Source organism: Mustela erminea, chromosome 19 (assembly GCF_009829155.1).
Source record: "Mustela erminea isolate mMusErm1 chromosome 19, mMusErm1.Pri, whole genome shotgun sequence".
In the NCBI taxonomy this organism is placed as follows: Eukaryota; Metazoa; Chordata; class Mammalia; order Carnivora; family Mustelidae; genus Mustela; species Mustela erminea.
Genome location: NC_045632.1, coordinates 10,328,711 through 10,349,136, shown reverse-complemented (window position 1 = coordinate 10,349,136; position 20,426 = coordinate 10,328,711). Strand labels below are relative to the sequence as shown.

The following is a 20,426-nucleotide window of genomic DNA, read 5'->3' as shown; positions in this document are numbered from 1 at the left end:
CGGTGTGGGGACGGTGCGGGGCAGGACTGCAACACCGCGGGGACGCGGCAGCGCGGCGCAGGACACCCAGGCATTCGGCAGGCCTGGCCTCTGCGCGGGCTGCCCAGACCCGTGTGCCGCTACGGGACGTTGAGAGCCGTGGACCTCGGGAGTCGGGAACTGACCGGGCCTATCCTGGAAGGTTCCAGGCTCCAGCCCTGGGGATGTCGTGGGGGGCGGGGGTGTTCCACGGAGCGGGTGCTGTTGCGGCCCAGAGAAGGGGACCATTACGTTGCGACTCACACGATCCCAAGCAGGACAGTGGGGGAGACGCCCCTCCCCCTTCCCAGCTGGCGTCCGCCGCGACCCGCGGGGCCACAGGGCCACGGTCCTCCAGCTCAGCTCGCCGCTCTGGCCCGACCTGTCGTCTCGAATGCTTCCCCTTCTGATTGGTGCAGGCCTGCGGCGTGCGCGCTGACGTCACCAGGCCGCATCGTTGCTATAAAAGCGTGGCCGGGGCGGGCGTGGTCCTCTTTCCCAGAGCTCGGACGTTACGGTACGGGGGTGTGTGTGCTGTGCTGCGATCTCCTCGGGGTGTGGGTAACAAGGTCGTGAGGACCCCCTGACCTTAGAGGAGTACGCTGACGAGCTGGGAGAGGGCGGAACGGGACTGCCCCAAGGCAGTGCGGGCGGTGTGGGCCCCGGAGGCGGCCCCTCACGCGCTCGGCTTTTCCCCCGCGCAGGCTCGCGCTCGCAGCCAACATGCCGGTGGCCCGGAGCTGGGTTTGTCGCAAGACCTACGTGACCCCTCGGAGGCCCTTCGAGAAGTCGCGGCTCGACCAAGAGCTGAAGCTGATCGGTGAGAGGCCCAGACCGGGCTTCCGCTTCCGGGGCGGGGGCGGGGTGGGGCCCCCAGCGTGCCGCGTGGGCCCGGGGCCCGGCCACGCTAGCAGCGCCATCTTTCGGCAGGCGAATATGGGCTCCGGAACAAACGTGAGGTGTGGAGGGTCAAGTTCACCTTGGCCAAGATCCGCAAGGCAGCACGGGAGCTGCTGACGCTGGACGAGAAGGACCCGCGGCGCCTGTTTGAGGGTGAGTGTGTGTGTGTGTGTGTGTGACAGACACATGCCAGCTCCCCGGCTGCCGGCTCTAAAGCCCTCGTATGTCAAGGGGCGCTGCACAGCCCCCGGGGTTAGCGTCTCCGGGCCCCTCACTGCGGTGGGTCGGAGGCCGCGAACCGGCTGTAGGGGTGGGCTGGGTGCTCGGGGAGCCTGGGGAACGGGACCCCGCGCGTCAGTATCTGTGACCGGGAAGGGACTCTCCGATAACCCCAGATGTGGAAGGGAAGCCTTGTTTGTAGACGCTCACGTGGGGGCACAGTGCACACGCGCCACCACTGGTTTGGCGGTGACCCCTAGGTTGGCCGCCCGTCCTCCTGTTGCCGCTCTGCAGCCTTGGTTGGTGGTGGGAAGGGGGAGGGGCTGGGAATCCTGCGCCAACTCAGCGAGCGCCCTGATCGGGTTCCCGGTGTTCGCCTGAGATGGAAATGTGCCGTGACACCGGAGGCCTCATGGCTGAGCATAGGTGGTCGCTCATGTTAGACGGTTTTGTTTTGTTTTTTTAGATTTTGTTTGTTTATTTGGCAAATGGGGGGGGAGCAGACTCCCCGCTGAGCAGAGAGCGGGATATGGGGCTGTATCCCAGGATCCTGTAGATCATGACCTGAGCGGAAGGCAGAGGCTTTAACCCACTGAGCCACCTAGGCGTGTGCGCCCCCCCCCACCCCTGCATATTTAAAGTTTAGAAAGGTGTGGAGCTTGTTTAACCAAAAATAGCTCACACAGTGGTGAAAAATTCAGGAATCCCTTTTCCTGGGGATGCTCGGGTGGGTGTTTATCCCACAGTCTGGGGAGCCAGCCACAGGTCGTTGAGGACATCCTGAAGGACTTTCTGTAGATGAGCTGTTCAAGTCTGCCCTAGAGAGGCAGGTGAGTGGCCGGCTGGGCAGGGTTGATCCAGAGGTAACCCAGGAGTATTTGTGGTTTCCTGTGGCAGAAGTGGGAGCTACAGGGGGAAGGCAGCACCGTAGGCTGTAGGCTTTCTAGCAAAGGAAGCCATTTATCCCCATGGGACAAGAAGGAGGGGCCCACAGTCTCTGCCTGTGTCTGAAGGCATTTGTCACTGGTATGGCCTGAGGCCCAGCCTTTCCCACTGACAGCTGCAGTAGGGCAAGAAGCTTCTCTGATTCTGGTCTGTTGAAAAACCTCTTAAACCAGTTGTAGTCAACAACGTGGCCTGGGGTCCATCCAGGTATGGGCTCTGTTCTGATGGCAGCGGTAAAGAAACTGGTACTTTACGTTTTTTAGCTCAGGAACTAAGCCACTTCAGTTGTCTTGTGCCATGACAGAGAAGGGCCTCTGCCTCTGAGGACTGTGTGCGTTAATATCCAGTTGTAAAATATTGTGACTGACCTTGCTTTGTCCAGGTGGAGCCCAGGTACTCCTATTGACAAAGTTTATTCAGTGTGCACTGAAAATTATTTTACTTATTATACATATATAACTTTTTGGTGTTGATGGAGTGGCCGGGCCTCCCCGTTTTTGAACAGTGTGTGGGTGGTTCAGTAGTAAATGTGAAAAACGTTTGTTTTTAATTATAGTGGAGTTTTTTGTTTTATTTGACAGAGATCACAAGTAGGCCGGGGGCAGGGAGCAGGCTCCCCACTGAGCAGAGAGCCCGATGCTCTGATCTGAGCTGAAGGCAGAGGCTTAACCCACTGAGCCACCCAGACGCCCCATAGTGGTTTCATTTTACGTAGAAGTCTATGAAGAGATTTTAAACTTCAAGTTCTTGAAGTTTCTGTTTTCTAGCATAAGAACAGAAAACTGTCCTAGCTGGTAGATAATTCCAAACTTGTTTTAATTTGCCTGTCGGGCTTTTTTTTTTTAATTAATATTTGAATATTATTGTTATTTCTTAACCAGTGTGTAATCACAGACTACATTATATAATTCCAGATGTATAGCATAGCAATTGGATTTTTCTATATACTGTGAAATGATCCCAGTGAGTTTACTTAATAGCTTTCAAAAAGCCTTAAAAAAAGATATAGGGCACTTCAGTGGTTCAGTCAGTTAAGCGTCTGCCTTTGGCTTGGGTCATGATCCCGGGGTCCTGCATTGATCCAGCACCTGCTGCTCCCCCTGCTTGTGTTTTTTCTCTCTCTGACAAATAAGAAAAATCTTTCTTTTCTTTTTTTCCCCCTTTTTTTTTAAGATAGCAATTTTGTAATATACAGTAAGTATTATAACTGGCAGTTTGTACATTTGACAACCTTCACCTATTTCTTTCCCCTGAGCTTCTGGCAGCCGCATAATGTATTCTCTTTATGATGTTGAGGTATTTTTTGGTGATGCTGGTGGTTTTGTTTAGATTCCACATACAAGGGGCGCCTTGGTGGCTCAGTGGGTTAAAAGCCTCTGCCTTTGGCTCAGGTCATGATCTCAGAGTCCTGGGATTGAGCTCAGCATGGGGCTCTGCTCAGCAGAGAGCCTGCTTCCTCCTCTCTCTGCTTGCCTCTCTGCCTGCTTGTGATCTCTATCTGTCAAATAAATAAGTTAAAATCTTTAAAAAATAGAAAAGATTTAGATTCCACATACTAGTGAGATCATGGGATTTGACTCTGACTTAGTCCACTTGGCAGAGTGCACTTGGATCATCCACGTTGTTGGCAGGTGGCGAGATTCCATTCTTTTTATGGCTGAATAATGCCCACTGTGTGTATATACTCCTCCCTCTGTTATCCATTCAACTATCTGTGGGCACTTAACATTGTTTCCATGGCTTGGCTGTTGAATGCAGTGAAGATGGGGTTAGCGCTTTCCTTTTGGGGTAAATAGCCAGAAGCGGGATTGCTGCATCATCATAGTTAACTTGTGGGGAATGTGGGGAACCTCCATACTGTTTTCCATAGTGATTGCCACTTTGCATTCCCACCATCTGCACGGGGGTTCCCTTTTCTACACATCCTCACCAGCACCGTTGTCTGTTGGGCTTTAGTTCTAGCCAGTCTCACATGTGTGAGGTGATCTCACTGCTTTTGACTTGCATTTCCCTGATCAGCAACGATGAGCACCTGATCATGTACGTGCTGGCCATCTGTATGTCTCTGCCCATTTTTAAATAACATTGTTTGGAGTTTTTTGCTATAGATTGAGAGTTGCTTGTGTATTCTTGGTGTTGACCTATGTCAGATACATGATTTGCAAGCATTTTCTCTTTTTCAAGATTGCTATGGAGTTTTTTGTGATCAATACAAATTTTAGGATTGATTCTTCTGCTTACGTGGACAACATCTTTGGCGGAGCCCCTGGGTGGCTCAGTTGGTTAAGCCTCTGCCTTCAGCTCAGGTCATGATCCCAGCATCCCAGGATCAAGCCCCTCTTGTGCTCATAGCTCATGAGCTCATGCGTACATGCTCTTTCTCTGTCTCTCTGAAATAAATGTTAAGAAACAAAATACTGGGGCACCTGGGTGGCTCAGTGGGTTAAAGCCTCTGCTTTCAGCTCAGGTCATGATCCCAGGGTCCTGGGATCGAGCCCCACATCGGGCTCTCTGCTCAGCAGGGAGCCTGCTTCCTCCTCTCTTTCTGCCTACTTGTGATCTCTGTCAAATAAATAAATAAAATCTTTAAAAAAAAAAAAGAAAGAAAATACTTCTGGAATTCTTTTTTTTTTTTTTTTTTAAGATTTTTATTTTTATTTATTTGACAGAGAGAAATCACAAATAGATGGAGAGGCAGGCAGAGAGAGAGAGAGAGGGAAGCAGGCTCTCTGCTGAGCAGAGAGCCCGATGCGGGACTCGATCCCAGGACTCTGAGATCATGACCTGAGCCGAAGGCAGCGGCTTAACCCACTGAGCCACCCAGGCGCCCAACTTCTGGAATTCTGATAGGGATTATATTGAATTCATTTATTGCTGGCATAGCACTAGTGTTTTAACAGTATTTTTCCAAACTGAGCATGGGATAGCTTTTCATTCTGTGTCTTAAGTCTTTTTCTCATCAATATCTTAAATAGTTTTTAGTGTGCAGGTTTTTTCATCTTTTTGGATAAATCTTTTTCTAGGTGTTTTATATTTGTTGATATTTGGAAATGGGAAGATACCATGTCTCCTGTTAAGCATTACCTGGCCTGCAGCTTTTCTCAGGTCTAGAAGCTAGGTACTGCCGGTCCAGTGTACTAGTAGAGCTTTCCTGATTACAGATTGGCTCTTGACCACCAGGCTTCATTGTGGGCATAATGGTTAAGTGATAGCAGCATAGTTTCTTGCAGGGAGATGCTAAGTGCTCTTCTAGGGATTGTCTCATTACTCTCCTGACACTTCCAAGGAAGGTGGTTGTTTCAGATGGGAGCAGAGGTGTGTGTGGGCACTTGCCCTCGCTGGTAGGATAGGAGTATGGTCACAATGGCTGCTACATTAATTCTTAAATTGGAATGGGTTCTTAGCTCCCACTCGTGTCATAGCTCCATGGAGCTCCTTAAGCTCCATGAAGTCAGCGGTGAGCCAGACACCCCAATCCATGCTTTTTCCCCTCCTACCAGGCAATGCCTTGCTCCGGCGACTGGTGCGCATTGGAGTGCTGGACGAGGGCAAGATGAAGCTGGATTATATCCTGGGTCTGAAGATTGAGGATTTCTTGGAGAGGCGTCTGCAGACCCAGGTCTTCAAGCTGGGCTTGGCCAAGTCCATCCACCATGCCCGTGTGCTGATCCGCCAACGCCACATCAGGTAACTCCCTTAGGGAGCTCCCTGAGTCTATCTTGTATCCATTCCTCTCTCTAAGTTTGCTGTCCTTACCTCCTATGCAGCCCTCAGAGGTGACAAAAGGTGTGACTACACCTTGAGGGTAAGATTGGCGCCTGCAGACAGCTCATAGGGTGCTGGGGACAGCCTCATCCCCCACCTTGTAGCCCAGCGCAAGGGTCACTGCGGCCTGAGCCGTACACCTTGCGAAGGCTTCTTCAGGCAGCTGGACAGGTAACTGCTTGGTGTGCCCAGGTGGGCGTCAGCTGGTGTGGGTGGGTTCATGGATACAGCTGTCTGTTGGACCCACTCGTGGACTCAGTCCAGAGCCTCTTATTGTTAACCAGCATTAATTTGCCAAGTTGACTACAGCCCGTGGTCTGATGCTCAGGTGCCAGGACTATAGGAGTCTGCTGGCTTGCGGGGACAGCTGGGTCTTTTCTCTGGGTGCTCAGTTTGCCCTTTGTCAGATGTTGTAGAACTGGAGTCTCAGGTAGCTGCTTCGGGGACAGGGAGGCTTGACCTTAGAGAGTAAAGCCCCGTGCCTGGCTCAGTTCCACTTTGAGAATCTGACCCTGGGTTACTGGCTGCCACCAGGGCTCCCCCTTCTTACTTCGTGGTCTGGTTGAGTTGAGTGATACTCTAAAAGCTTTCCAGAACACACAGGTACTACAGGGTCAGAAACACCCTCCTACCAGGTCAGAGTCCAAGCAGCAAACGGTAATGTTTTCCTCCCACTGGGGTCCTGTTCCCCATCCCTTCACCTGCCATCCCCCCTCCAGGGTCCGAAAGCAAGTGGTGAACATCCCATCCTTTATCGTCCGCCTGGATTCCCAGAAGCATATTGACTTCTCCTTGCGCTCTCCGTATGGGGGTGGCCGCCCAGGGCGTGTGAAGAGGAAGAATGCCAAAAAGGGCCAGGGTGGGGCTGGCGCCGGTGATGACGAAGAGGAGGATTGAGCCTACCCTTCCCATCCACCCCACCCCCTGCCCCCCAGGACCCATGGATTGTCTAGTTTCCCAGTCACATAATAAAAGAACCAATGCTTTGGAACTGGTGTTTATTGGTGTATCTGTCTGCCTCCATTTTCTGAACGTAGCAGCCTCGGGGTGGGGAGAGGCACAGGCCAGGTCCTTGATCAGGTTCCCTCCAGCTAGTCCTTGCCACCCCCTCAGAAGGGCCTGGTGAGCCTGCCAGCTGGTGGTCCTCCTTGGGGCAAGGGTGCAGTGGTGAGCAGCAAAAACACCACTTCTGTGTTTCAGTGGGGACACCAGCAAGTGTTAGGGGAAGTTCTTAAGCCAGTTATTTGCATGGGGGTTGGGTGATTCCTTTCTGGGCAGAGGAAGTAGCAAGTGGAGGCAAGGCCAGCCCAGCGTCTCTAAGGACTTTGGATCTTGCCCTCAGAAAAAGAAGTCAGGGTTAGGGTTGTCAGGAGCTGAAGGCTGACCTTTGGGTTGCAGGTGAGGGTAAATGTGTTTAATTGGGATTTGCTGGGGAGCTCTGGACGGGAAGGGCAGGCTGGTTTCAACGCTTATATTGGTGTGGTTGGGAGGGGACAGCTGAGGCACCCCGCTCCCCTCCCCCGCATCTAGAGTTTCTGAACACAGGTCAGGAGGGAGACCAGCTTCCCTTTTCTTTCTTGTTGAGAAGCTGCATGGGACAGAGGAAAGGGCTTGGTCTCAGGAAACGGGAAGCCTTTGCCATTGAGCAACCTCACTGCTCACGAGTCCCATCTTTTGAGGGCTTGGACTCTCCGGTCATTTGAAAGTGCTCAGTTTCAGCGTGATGGCCCTGGGTCCTGGGATGTTGCCAAGCTGCCAGGAAGCCTCCAGAAGGTTCCTAGCTCTTGGAGCTTAGTGCTGTGTTCCCACCACACCACAAGGGTTGCCACTTGGTAACGAACAGTCTTGGGGCTTCCTATGTATCCTTCCAGAATTGTATGATCAGCTGTGTCCTGGAAATTCTGGAAGCAATCAACTTCCACAAGGTCTCCTGAGTTCCTGGTTCTTGTCCTACCTGCAGGCTGGCTGGGGGCCGCTCCTGTGCCTTCCAGGGTCCCTGCAGGGAGCCTTCCAGATCCCTGGAGTGGGGGTTATGAGTCTGCTGGGCTAGTGGATGGCCAGAGCAGCATACACGGTCTCATCCAGTGCCTCCCCTAATTGGGAGGGAAGAGGTGCACTTGTCTCCTGTCTGAGGGCCAAGTGGTTCAGCTGGGCGTAGGTTACATCTTGAGGGTCTTGAGAAATCGCAGCCTGGAGCTGGGGGAGAGGAAAGGCACGAGGCTGGGGAGGAGAGGATGGCACTCCCTGCGGGGCTAAGGGCCCTGCTAGACAGTGGGGGTGGCCTTGAGCCCACTCTTGCCTCCTTCAGTGTATCTGGGGGGGAGGGGTGTGAGGTGGAAGTGCCTGTGGTGTGGACACTGGGGGTTGGGCCTGGGATCAGGTGATGGGGAAGGCTGGAGCAGGAATTGAAGTGGCCATCAAGGCAGACCCCGCGACCGCTCAGCTCGGTGGCCAGGGTGAAGCGCATGAATGTGCCGTGGGTTGCTGGGGAAAGAAGGAACGGGAAGCAGAGGGCTGAGTCGCTGTAGGACCAGGGTGTGTGGAGCTGCGGAGGCGTCCTCTCGGAGGCCCAGGGCGTGGAGTTGCGCCCCTCTGTGCAGGGCACAGGCTGTATAGCCCTAACTAGCCACTCTGCCCACTTGCCCTGAGTGTCCCAGCAGCTGGAGATGAGAAGAGGCCCAGGGGAGTGAGGTCCCCTGCAGCACAGAGCACAGTAGACTTCCAGAAGGGAGAGGCCTGCTGCTGGGTGGAGTGTCCTCTGGGTTTACCACGTGAGCAGGGAGGCAGGGGTGCCCTGGTCGGAAGCACAGGGAGCTCACCTGGCTGTCCTGCTGTCTGTCCTCAGGCTGTGTGTCTCTGACGACAGCATCTGGTGGGGACAGAACAAGGCGGCCCCTCTCTAGCCAAGAGCCCCCAAGAGTCACATGGCAGGAGCCCAGAGACAGTGACAGTTACAGAGCCACACGGAGTCAGATGCTGTTTGCCCCCCTCCCCCCACCCCCTGCCCCTGCCCACCCCTGTCCTGGGCCCACCTCCTCCCTCCCCCAGGGCAGCCCGTGCTTCCCCTTACACAAGGTCTCCTCCTGGGTGGTGGCCTCAGGACCTGAACTGGGGAGGAGACAGTGGTATTAGCGGCAGTGAGGGGGCCGCTGGCTAGCGGGAGTCGGGGTCTCAGGGTGCTCTTACCTCCTGTACAGGCCTGTGTCCTCAGACGCTGCCGCTGCTGCAGGGAGTTGAAAATCAGCCTCAGGCCCCCATCCCGGAACCCTCCCAGGGCCTTAAGCTGAGGATCTTTATGATCCCGCCCGTGCCCCCCTCCCATACAGAGAAAGCAGTGCTAAACAGTAAAAAACAAAGCTTGTATGTGTTTCCAAACATTTTGTAATTTCGAAAAGGCAAAAGGATACAATATTCACACATGCCCACGTGTACCCTTCTTTCTAGAGCTTCTCGCTGGGAGATGCTGGAGTCCTTCTATGCCACTCTTGTTTCCCTCTGGCCACTGCCATGAGCCCACCCTTGGTCGGCCCACTGGGCCCACTACCCCCTGGGATTTGTCACCCCCTTCCCTTCTTACCTGGCTTCCTGCCTTTGACCTGACGCTGGTGTCGGACCAGGAGGACGACGAGGAGGCCGAGCAGAAGGATGAAGGCCACTGAGGCCCCAATGAGGACATACAGGTACAAGTGGCGACCTTGTGCACAAGCCACACCATGAATGAGCCAGTGATGCCATTTAACTGAGCACCTACTGTGTGCCAGGCACCTACTCGGCTCTGTGCATTCAGCTCCGACCCCATCAACTTTCACCCAGCAGACGACTGCTGCCCCTCCCGCCCACTCCACAGACAGAAAACTGAGGCACAGAGAGGTCATTCACATGTCTCAGGTCGCCCAGGGTGGAGGCAGCAGGGCTGAGACTGGAACCAGGGCCATGGGTTCCCTTGTGGGATTTGGGGTTTTTTCATGCTGCCCCTTTGCCCTCCAGACAAAACACGGGAGTGGAGACCTGTCCACCAAACCCAAGCCCAGATCCATCTCCCACTCTGCACAGGCCTGACGCCCCCACAGGGGCCTGTGTGGACCTGGAGTGTGCGCATCTGCAAGGGCAGGAGGGAGGGCCATGACTTTGACTGAAATCTCCCAGCAAGCCTGAGGAAGATGGCGGGAGGCCTGTTGTGCCGATGGAGAGCCTGGGCCCTGGAGAGGGACATGACTTGTCGAAGAGCCCACAGCTGGGAACAGAACTGGGGTCTGAATCTGGGGGTGTTACTTCCAAGCCTTGTTGTTGACTCCCAAGCTGCTCTCAGGCCAAGACCCCCAACCTGTGAAGGCGAGCTCAGACACCCTGCGTGCGAGCCTGCTGCCCCCACCTGCCGTGCACACAGTGATGAAGCCACCCGCTTGCCCTTTGCAGTCAAGTTTGCAATCCAAGGAGTTGTCCCAGTGAGAAGGAGATTTCTCCTGCCGTAATCTCGGGAAGGGGCTGAAGCAAGACTGGGCTGAGCTCCTCCCACCTACCACCTCCCACCAGAGACCCCGCTTACCTCTCTGTGGGTTGAGGGCTGCATCCTCAGAGCCTCCTGGGACCAAGACAGGGAGGTGAGGGGCGGGGGCTACATCCTCCTCACTTCAGGGTGCTCCTCCCCGCACTGGGCTCCCCCCTCTCCCTCTGCCATGACCACCCCACCTGCCACCTGGCCCAGGCTCAGAGCTCCTGGAGCCCTGTGGTCATCCCAGAGAGAAGCCATGCCAGAGAGTGTCACCTGTGACCCCCTCACTCCCATCCCACCCTGGCACTCCCCTGAGGACAAAAGAGGACAGGATTGGGGCCCCTCACCTGAGACCAGGAGCTCCAGTGGGTCACTGGGCTGTGACAACAGGTAGGGGGAGTTGCTGTGTGAGCCATAGCACCGGTAGGTCCCCTCCAGGTCTGAGGTCACGGGACTCAGGATGAAGTTGACCTGATAATGTTTTGCTGTGTACTGCGGACGAAGGACCTGGGGAGGAGCGAGGGACCCCTCCTTGAACAGGTGGAAGGTATCAAACCAGAACTCAGAGCGACACTGCAGGGTCACATTCTCTCCCCAGGACACTGAAGTCCCCGGCTGGGCTGAGAGGGACGGTTTCTCATACATTCCTGGGGGAGAGGAAGGTCGTGACATGTAAAGAGCCACCCCTCCCCACCTGCCCTTGACCCTGGGCTGGGGGGCCACCATCCTCTCCCAGGGACTCTGTGTGGGACCCCCTCTCAGCACCTCCCATCTCTCTGAGTGGGTCCTTTATCTCCATGGCCCTCACTGTCCCTTTCTCAGTCCCTGTCTCTAGACCACATCCCACCTCAGCCTGTGCTCCTGGCCCTCTCCCTGGACCCCATCACCCAGGGGCAACCGGTCCCAGGCCCTGAGCAGACAGTTAGGACATGGGTCAGGGGCCTCCTCACCTGTGATCAGGACACCCAGAGGGGCACTGGGGGCCGACCAGGTGGAGGAGAGCTTGTGTCCACAGTAGCATCGATACTGGCCCCCATGGGTGCGGTTCACAGAGCCCAAGAGGAAGTTGGGGCTGGGTTGCCCTTCTAGACTCTGAGGAGCTCTGAGCTCCTCATTCTTGGTCAGAGCGAATCTGTCAAAGCCAGTCTCTGAGTGACACTGGAGGGTCAGGCTGTCTCCAGACTGCACCAGGGAGCCCGGCTGGGCCGTGAGGGAGGGCTCCTTGTAGACACCTGGACAGCAGGGGACAGTGGTACTGGGGACACACTCCCTGCATGGCCCAGGGCCTGCAGTGAGGCTCTCATAGGCCCCTTCCAAGTTCTCCCACCTGCGGCTCTGGCCCCGGGACAGCAGTGTCAATCACCCCCCATCAACCCCAGGGTTCCACTATGCATATAGCTTAGGTCAGTCATCGGGGTCCAGGAGGTAGATGGGGTGAGGCTGTGGCTCCCTCACCTATGACCTGAAGGTGCAGAGGGTCACTGGGATGTGACCACGAATCCGGGTACGACTGGGGAGAAATGTAGCATCTGTAGGTCCCCGCATGGGAGGTGTTCACAGGGCCCACATGGAAGATCCCCTGCCCCCTCTCACGATGGAACATCCACTCCAGGTGTTGGGGTGCATCAGCCTCCTGCTCCTTCAGCAGACGGAATGACCCCCGTGGCCACGATGAGCTACAGGAGAGGGACACGTTCCCTCCCAAGGCCACCACAGGGCCTGGGTTGGCTGAGAGGGAGGGTGCCTCATGCTGTCCTGAGGGAGAAGGAGGGAGCTGATTACAGGGACCATTACTCCACGGACCCCACAGGCCCCATGTACTGTGGGCTGTGAACAAGGGGTCCCCCTGAAGCCACAGTCCATTCCCTTCTACCTGGAGGAGAGGCCCAAGGGGAGGGGACTAGCTCCTGCCCTCACCTGTCATCACCAGAGGCAGGAGGTCACTCGGCTGTGACAAGATCTCCCCAATCTGATATAAACACTGGTATTGCCCTACATTGTGTGAGCTCATGGGTGTAATGGAGAAACCGGCCTTGTTGCTGGAATCCCGTGAGGTGTCCAAGGTCTCCAAGGGCACAGAGAGCCTGTCTTTATACAGATAGTAGTCGTCAGCCTGCAGAGACGCCTGACACCAGATGGTCACACGGCTCCCCTTGGTAACCATGGGGCTGGGATCAGCCCAGATGGAGGGTTTGGGGAGGGTCCCTGGAAAGGAATCAGATGGGGAGTTGCAAGGGGGCCCTTCTCTCAGCTTCCCACCTGTCACCCGAAGGCCCCTCCCACACGAGTCACCATCAGCCCTGACCCTCTTCCCCCGGCCCCCCCGCTGCTTGGGGGGTTGTTGGTGGAGACAGGAGATCTGGGGAAGACTCACCCATCTGTGCCTGGTCCCACAGGCCCCAACACAGCCCTAGAAGAGAGTTCCTATGAGTGACTCCCACACCCACACGTAGCTGCTCCAAGCCTGGTCTAGGCCCCTGGGTGCTGGGGTCACATCTGGGGCTGAGTACGTGCCTCCCCCAAGAAGTTCTGCCCCTACTGATCCTCCCCAGTCCCGAGGTCTCCCAGGGACCAGGACCTGGGGGGCAGGAGTGGGGCGGCTCCATCCCTCCTCTTTTCCAGAAAGCTCACCGAGGCAGAGAAGAGCAGTGAGGGTCAGGGTCCTGGCGCTGCATCCCATGGTCCCCAGCTGCGCAGACAGCTTATAAAGTCCTCAGCATGTGCCGGACGGACAGATGCATGGGGTGTGGTAAAACCCAGGCCCCGTGTTCCTCATCACAGGTCCTAGAGGGATGGCCTCACAGGAAGGGGAAGAACCCCTGCCAGGGCCTCTCTGTGCTCTCCCTGAAGGGTGACCGGAGAGCAGCGGGTCCTAGGATCTTTCAGACAGACTGAATCTTGTCTCCCCAGACCCCACTCTGTCTGCTTCCTCCCCAGCAAACCCAAGTCTAGAGGGCAACACTGCTTCTAGGACTCGAGGCTGGGGGAGGTAGGGCAGGGCCTGGGAATCAGCGCAATTTCAGTTCCACTTCTGCCCTGTCTCACACAGAGGCTGGGTGACCTGGGCTGAGACACTTCCCTTTCCTGAGCTTCTGTCAATGTAAGTTTTCGTCCTTCCTCCCACCACGCTGGCAATCAGCCTGTGTTTAGTGAGCAGTGGCCACATCCGGTCATGGTGCCAGGCACTGGGGACTCATTGGTGAGGTGACAGACTCGTTCCCTGGACTAGAGGGGCTGTGGCTAGTGACAACAGACAATACAAATATTTAGGTGGGAAACGATTCTATTATAGCCTTGTAAGACTGTTCCAAGTTGAAAGAAAAGAGAACACAGGGAATCGTGAGAATCGTAACATGTAGACATCTCAGAGTCTGGGTCCTTGTTGTGAGCAGTCCTGGGGGATGGAGTGACGGAAGGCGTGAGCTGGGGCAGAGATGAGCACAGAGATGGGACGTGGGGGGCGTCCTCCACCAAAACGATTCGAGCTCTTCTCAGAACTGAGGCTGGGGCCTGTCACAGGATTGGAGCACGCCCGGGAAGATTTTAACCAGTAGTCAGTCAAACAAGTTTCCATCTGGAAACGACTAACGCTGTAGGAAATAGTGACAGTTAGTAGCCCCCCCCCCCCGCCCCCAGCATTTACCTGCTCCCCAGGTGGTGTGTTGGTCCGTGTTTAGGCCGTGTGTGTAGTTTCCTCACTTAAGCCCTTACACAAACCTGTCACACAAAACGCTTGTGCGTTGAGCAGAGTGAGCCAGGATGGCAGGTTGGAGAGGAGGTGGCCAGGGGCAGCTTGGCTGAGGGGCCGGAGAAGGCAAGTGGCCTTGTTAATAGCTCAGTTTGTGGTGTTTGGGGAGATGTTGGAGGGTGAGTTGTGTTTGCTGGGGCTGATGGTTTTGGTCTAACAGTCACAGCATGGAGGAAGAGATGGTGCAACTTGGACCTTCTGAAGGAGAGTGTAGGAGGGTTTGGAGATTCCCACAGGATCAGACTAGCCTGGTGATCAGAAGGATCCTCTGGGGAGGAATGAACCGGGGAAAGAAGAAGCCCAGCTGGAGGCGCAGGGGGAGGCTGACGCGCTGGCCCAGCCCCGCTCCTTGAGTCTTGGGATGGGCTGGACCATGTTAAGAGGGTCTCGGGCCGGGTATATCCGGTGAGTGGACATGAGCTCCAGAGCACGAGGAGCACAGGCTATTCCACCGTCCGTCTGGTGCCTGGAGGAGCCGGTGGGGCCACCCCCGGAGGATGACCCAGGGAGAGGCAGGCTTTGGGAGGCGCCCTGAAGACAAATCGTCTTTTCTCAGAAGGAAGCATGGCCCTTCCTCCTGCCCCGGGATCATGGGTTTTCTCTGCCCCCCACACTTCCCTTCCCTGACTTCCTTCTTTCTCTAAGTCAGCACCCTCTTTATCGTCATCGCTCCTTTTGAACCTCCAGTTCATTTCTGCCTCCTCGGGTCCAGTCCTCCCCTGGGCAGAGCTCTCCATCCCATACTGTGAATTCCTTCCCCAGGCACAGGGTAAGAGGCAATTCAGAGATGGAAGTTAGAGCTGAAACACTTAATGTCATTCTTCAGCAGATAATTCCCCTTTCTGAGTCTCCTGTTCCTCATAGTGACAACACAGTGGCCTCTACCCTCAGGACCGCTGGGGTCCCGGAGGCATGGAGGGGCTCATCTGGGGTGATTTCATGTGTGGTTTGCAGACATTGAGATGACCGCAGCTCCAGAGTTCATATGGGGCCAGATGAAGGCCACAGCCAACATCCACGGCAAGCTCACGGAAAGCTTTGTTAGATTCATGGCCACAGTTGAATTAGAGTAACTGAAGTGGCAGAAGTGCAGCGTGAATCCCTAAACAAGCAGAGACCAGCGCTGAGTAGGCCTGGTCGCAAGTCCCAGGGACCGGCCCAGGATCTGGATTTTTGCTGTGTATGTGTGGAGACGGGGGCAAAGCCCCAGAGGAGACACGGGGTTCCCAGCATAAGCTGCTGCCTGTCTGAACAGGGACTACAGTGTCCCCTCTCCTCGGTACGAGCTAACTCCCAGAATTCAGCTCCTTTATCCAGTTGTGAGCAAAAGCCCTTCATGCAATATGGGCGGGCGTCGATGTGTGGAGCTCAGGTCTGAGTCCGCCGTGCATTGCCGGCGCCCTCCGTAGGGCACACCTACAAACCATGAGTCTGAAGCGATTGCAAGCTGTTCAGTTGTTTAGGGCTTCACAGTGCAGGGAAATGGGGGTGACAACCTCTGTGAAAGATCAGCTCGGTGGCAAAATGACTGAATGCATGTGACAACCATGCCATGAAAAATAGAGCACAGACCCCACGCACTGTGGGAATTCCCAACAAAGAAAAAGGGAATAAATTGAAAATTGGGAAGAGATTTAAAAATAAGCATGCTTTAAAACCTCAGACAGTTAGAGGAAGACATGACATTCATGATACAAGAAGCGTTTAGTGGAAAAAAGAGTGCTAAGGAAATTTCATAGATAAAAACTCACTAATTGAATAAAAAGATCGATTCCATAGTAGACATTAGATAATTGATCAGAAAATTGGGGAATTAGACAATGAAACTCAGAAAGTATCCCAGAATGCAGCTGGACATCATAAAAATAAAAGCCAAAAAGATAAAATCTGACACATGGAGGATAGAATAACTAGGTCCCAAGACACATTTGTCCTTCATTTTAGTGGAGAAAATGAGAGAATGATCCAGTAGCAGTAGTCAGGTGTTGTTGTTAAGGGTTTTTTGGAAGTGAAACCAGAGAAATGGTCAGCCTGGGCTGTGAAAGCTGAACTGTGACTGGGAGCTACATCCTCGAAAGCAGGTAAAAATGTCAGTTAGTGGGACAACCTGGGTGACTCAGTTGGTTAACTATCTAGCTTTGGCTCAGCTCATGATCCCAGAGTCCTGGGTTTGAGTCCCATGTTGGGCTCCTTGCTCAGCAGGGAGCCTGCTTCTCCCTCTACTGCCGCCTCTGTGTTCTCTCACTCTCTCTCTCTCTCTCTCTCTATCTCTCTCTCTCTGTCAAATAAATAAATAAAATCTTTTTTTAAAATGTCAGTGAGGATGTAACCAGGTTGACAACCTCGTCAAACAAACAAGAATCCACATTCCCCAGAAGACTTTATCAGAACACAGTGCCTCCTAATGTAATATTCAAAGAAACAGTAAAGTCTCGGTAACACTCAAAGGAAAAAATATTCAATGGACACCAACCCTGAGTTGACCAACAATTTAAAGCCTCTTCTTGTTAAGGATTTATTTATTTATTTGGGGGGAGGAGGGCAAAAGGAGAGGGAGAGAGAAGGGACCTCAGGCAGACTCCCTGCTGAGCTCGGAGCCCAATGTGTGGCTCCATCTCATGACCCTGAGACCACGACCTGAGCCAAAATCAAGATGCTTAACTTACGGGGCCACTCAGGTGCTTAACTGATGGGGCCACCCAGATGCCCCCAAAGCCATTTTTATAATCAAACTTCATGAAATAAGGACAAACACTCTTGAAATAAATAGAAAAAAATAGACTTCTCTCAGCAATGAAATTATAATGGGGGGAGGAAATTGGAGAACTGAAAAATTGAGTAACTGAAATTTTAAAATTCCTTGTGTCTAATGACAGAATGAAGATAACAGAGGCAGGAGTCAGTGAGCTTGGAAACAGAACAAAGGAAATTACAATCTGAGCAGAAGAGAAAAAAATACTTTAAAAAATGAACACAGGTTGAGGGATTTGTGGAACAATTTACATAACTGATCTGCCAGCAAAAGGAGAATGCTATCACTGAAGGAAAAAAGTTTCAAGAAATAAATAACTGTCCATTTTACAGATTTGTTGAAAGTCATACATTTCCATGTTCAAGAGGCTAAGCAAATGAAAAATAGGATAAGCTTTAAAAACCATGCCCGCATACATCAAAATTGAACTGGTCAAAACCAAAAAAGAAAAAAAAGAGAAAATGCCACATTACATAAGAGGGAAAACAATTTGAATAACTACAGATTTCACATCAGAAATCATCCTGGTTAGGGGAACCTGGGTAGCTAAGTTGGTTCAGAGTCTGCCTTCAGGGGCATCTGGGTGGCTCAGTGGGTTAAACCTCTGCCTTTGACTCAGGTCATGATCTCAAAGTCCTGGGATCCAGCCCCACATTGGGCTCTCTGCTTGGCAGGGAGCATGCTTCTCTCTCTCTCTGCCTGCTTCTCTGCCTACCTGTGATCTCTGTGTGTGTGTGTGTCAAATACATACATAAAATCTTAAAAAAAAAAAAAAGAATTTGCCTTCAGTTTAGGTCATGGGTCCTGGGATCGAGCCTCAAATCAAGCTCCCTGCTCAGCACGGAGCCCACTTCTCCCTTTCCTTCTGCCTGCTGATCCCCCTGCTTGTGCTCTCTCTCTGTCAAATAAATTTTTTTTAATCTATTAAAAAAAAAAAAAAAAGAAATCATCCTGGTCAGAAGTTTTTTAAGTTATGGAGAGCCAACCCAGAATTCTTCTGGATATATTGTTCAGGAATGGAAGCAAAATAAAGTCATTCTTAGAGGAAGGAACACATGGAGAATTTGTTGCCAGCAGCTATGCTTTACAAGAAATGATAAGGTATGTCTTCAGACAGAAAGGAATTCTAGGGGGAAACTGGGAAGAAAAGGGGAAGAAAAAAAAAGGTAATTATCTAAGTAAATGTAATAGCATACTTCTGTTACATTCATTATAATATTGAAAGCAAAACCAATAAGGTCTGGTGCGGTTTGAATATATGTAGATATAATACATAGGACACCTGCAACGTAAGTTGTAAGGCTATTGTTTTTTCTGAAAAATGTGAAATATTAACTCTATGTAGACTCTGAAATTAGATAGGTACAATATCTACAGTAGCCATAGCCATTTTAAGAACAACACACAAAGAGTTAGAGTTAAAACATCAGTAGAAAGGGAAGTCTGGGACGTTCAGTCGGCTAAGCATCCAACTCTTGATGTCAGCTCAGGTCATGATCTCAGGGTCATGAGGTCAAGCCCTGTGTCAGACTCTCCACTGGGCATGGAGCCTGCCTGAGATGCTCTCTTCCTCTCCCCTGCCCCTCCCTCCTCTCAAAAAAAAAAAAAAAAAAAGACACCAATAAACTAATATGGAATACTTAAAAATATTCCAAAAAGCAAAAAGAAGGCAGGAGAGGCAAGACGGAGAAACAAACAGTAAGAGGAAGACAAACAGAAAGCAAACAGTAAGATGGAAAACCTAAAATCAACCTGATCGGTAATTACATTAAATGTAAATGTGGAAAGCACAATTAAATGACAGAGACTGTAGGACTGGATTAACACCACCAAGACCCAGGCATGTGCAGTTGGTAAACGATGTGCAGGAGGTAAAAGTTAAAGAATATGTTTGCAAACATCAATCAAAAGAAAGCTTAAGAGGCTGTGTGACTGCCACAACAAATTACCATAAACTCGGTGACTTTCAACAACAAAGATTTATTGTCTTACAGTTCTGGAGGTCGCAAGTACAGAATCACCAGACTAACACCGAGGTGTCAGCAGGGATGCTTGCTTTGGTAGCTCTGCAGTGAGAATCTGTGCCCTTGCCTTTTCAGCTTCCAGAGGCTGCCTGCAGCATATGGTTCCCAACCCCTTCCTTCAACCACTGCAGCCCCTTGATTCCATTCTCACCTCCCCTACCATTACTCCGGCCCTATGGTCTCCCTCTAAGAAGAAGCCTGTGAATACATTGGGCTCATCCAGATAATCAGTGTAATGTTCCCATCTCAAGCTACTTAATTTAGTCACATTTACAAAGTCCCCTTGGCCTGCAAGGTAACATGCTCACAGGTTTTGGGGATTAGGGCATGGACACCTTTGGGAATTGGGAGCAATCAGCCGCTTTCTATTTACCACAGTGGCCATGCTGTCCAAGATAGTATGGTAAAAGATACCAGATCAAGTAGGCTTTTGAATAAGAAAATTATCAGAGATTTTTTTAAAAAGTCAATTCACCAGGAAGGCAGTAATTCTAAATGTGAATGCACAAATCCACAGACCTTCAAAGTACATAAAGCAGAAACTGTCAGAAATGGAAGAACAAGTAGGTAAACCAACAGTTACAGTCACGGACTTTGACACTCCTCTCTTGGTTATTGATAGAGCAAATAGATAGCACATCAGCAAGGATATAGGAAACCTTAACTACACTGCCCACCAACTCAACCTAATTGACACGTTGAGAGCAGCACCCCACCGACAGCAAAAAACACAGTCTTTTCAAGTGCACCTGGAGTGTTGGCCAACATAGTTCATATCCTCGGTTACAAAACAAAGCTTAACATTCAAAAAAATTAATATCCTATATTGCTTCTTTTCACACCCTAATGGAATTTAAGTTAAAATCTATTACTAGAAAGATAATCTGGAACATCTTCAGCTATTTGGAAATTAAACAACACACTTCTAAATAATTCATGGGGCAAAGAGGAGCTCAAGGAAAATTGGAAAATATTTTGAACTGAATGAAAATGAAAACCACGTTCTAAACTTTGAGATGCAGCTAACGTGTTTAGGGGGAAAGTTGGAGCAGCATATTCATATTAAAATAAATAACTCATATTTTTAAAAAATAGTTTCTAGTCACCTAAACTTCCATCTTAAGACACCAGAAAAAGAGCCACTCACCCCAAAGTGAGCATGATAAAGGGCAGAAATAAATAAAACCAAAAACAGAAAAAAAATAACAAAAATCAATGAAACTCACTGCTGATTCTTCAATAAGACAAAAAGAAAATTGCCAAGGCCTAGCCAGGCTGATCATGGGTAAAAGGAAGACACAACTTGCCAACATCTGGAATGAATGACAGAATGTCACTACAAACCACACTGATATTAACAGGACCGAAGAGAACACTACAAACTCCGTGCCCCAAAATTTGGCAAGTTGAATGATCCAACTCATTTTATTTTAGTATAGTTGACACACAATATTACATTAATTTTAGGTTGGTAACTTAGTGATTTGGCAAGTTTATACATATGCTATGTTCACCATAAGTGTAGCTACCATCTGTCCCATCACATCACTGTTACAGTATCAT

General features: G+C 51.7%; 2 protein-coding genes across 16 annotated transcripts in view; one reads left to right on the top strand and one right to left on the bottom strand.

Moving 5' to 3' along the window:
• The window catches only part of LOC116579282 (leukocyte immunoglobulin-like receptor subfamily A member 6), a 355,647-nt gene extending 341,777 nt beyond the window's left edge, over positions 1-13,870 (bottom strand). For 12 of the 13 annotated variants that reach the window (XM_032324437.1, XM_032324444.1, XM_032324445.1 and 9 more), the window contains exons 1-2: positions 12,971-13,870; positions 12,714-12,749 (exon numbers count right to left, since the gene is read on the bottom strand). In XM_032324437.1, coding sequence (XP_032180328.1) covers positions 12,714-12,749; positions 12,971-13,019 — 85 coding nt within the window. In that variant the 5' untranslated portion in view covers positions 13,020-13,870. Of the gene's footprint in view, positions 1-6,828; positions 8,038-8,666; positions 8,717-8,917; positions 8,956-9,033; positions 9,071-9,424; positions 9,542-10,393; positions 10,430-10,686; positions 10,987-11,289; positions 11,572-11,794; positions 12,095-12,256; positions 12,545-12,713; positions 12,750-12,970 lie in introns of those variants that run through there. The other variant, XM_032324447.1, reaches the window with a different exon arrangement.
• On the top strand, positions 483-6,838 carry RPS9 (ribosomal protein S9). 3 transcript variants are annotated; one of them, XR_004281210.1, is made up of 6 exons: positions 483-535; positions 729-838; positions 949-1,071; positions 5,583-5,769; positions 5,825-6,018; positions 6,567-6,678. XR_004281210.1 is itself a non-coding variant. In XM_032324505.1 (5 exons), exons 2-5 carry the CDS (start codon positions 742-744, stop codon positions 6,742-6,744), a joined length of 585 nt encoding a protein of 194 aa, XP_032180396.1. In that variant the 5' UTR covers positions 517-535; positions 729-741; the 3' UTR covers positions 6,745-6,838. The 3 variants fall into 3 exon arrangements, 1 of the variants encoding a protein (XP_032180396.1); XR_004281211.1 differs by having other exon boundaries at positions 490-535; positions 5,850-6,018; XM_032324505.1 differs by lacking the exon at positions 5,825-6,018 and having other exon boundaries at positions 517-535; positions 6,567-6,838.
• Positions 13,871-20,426: the final 6,556 nt, after the last annotated feature.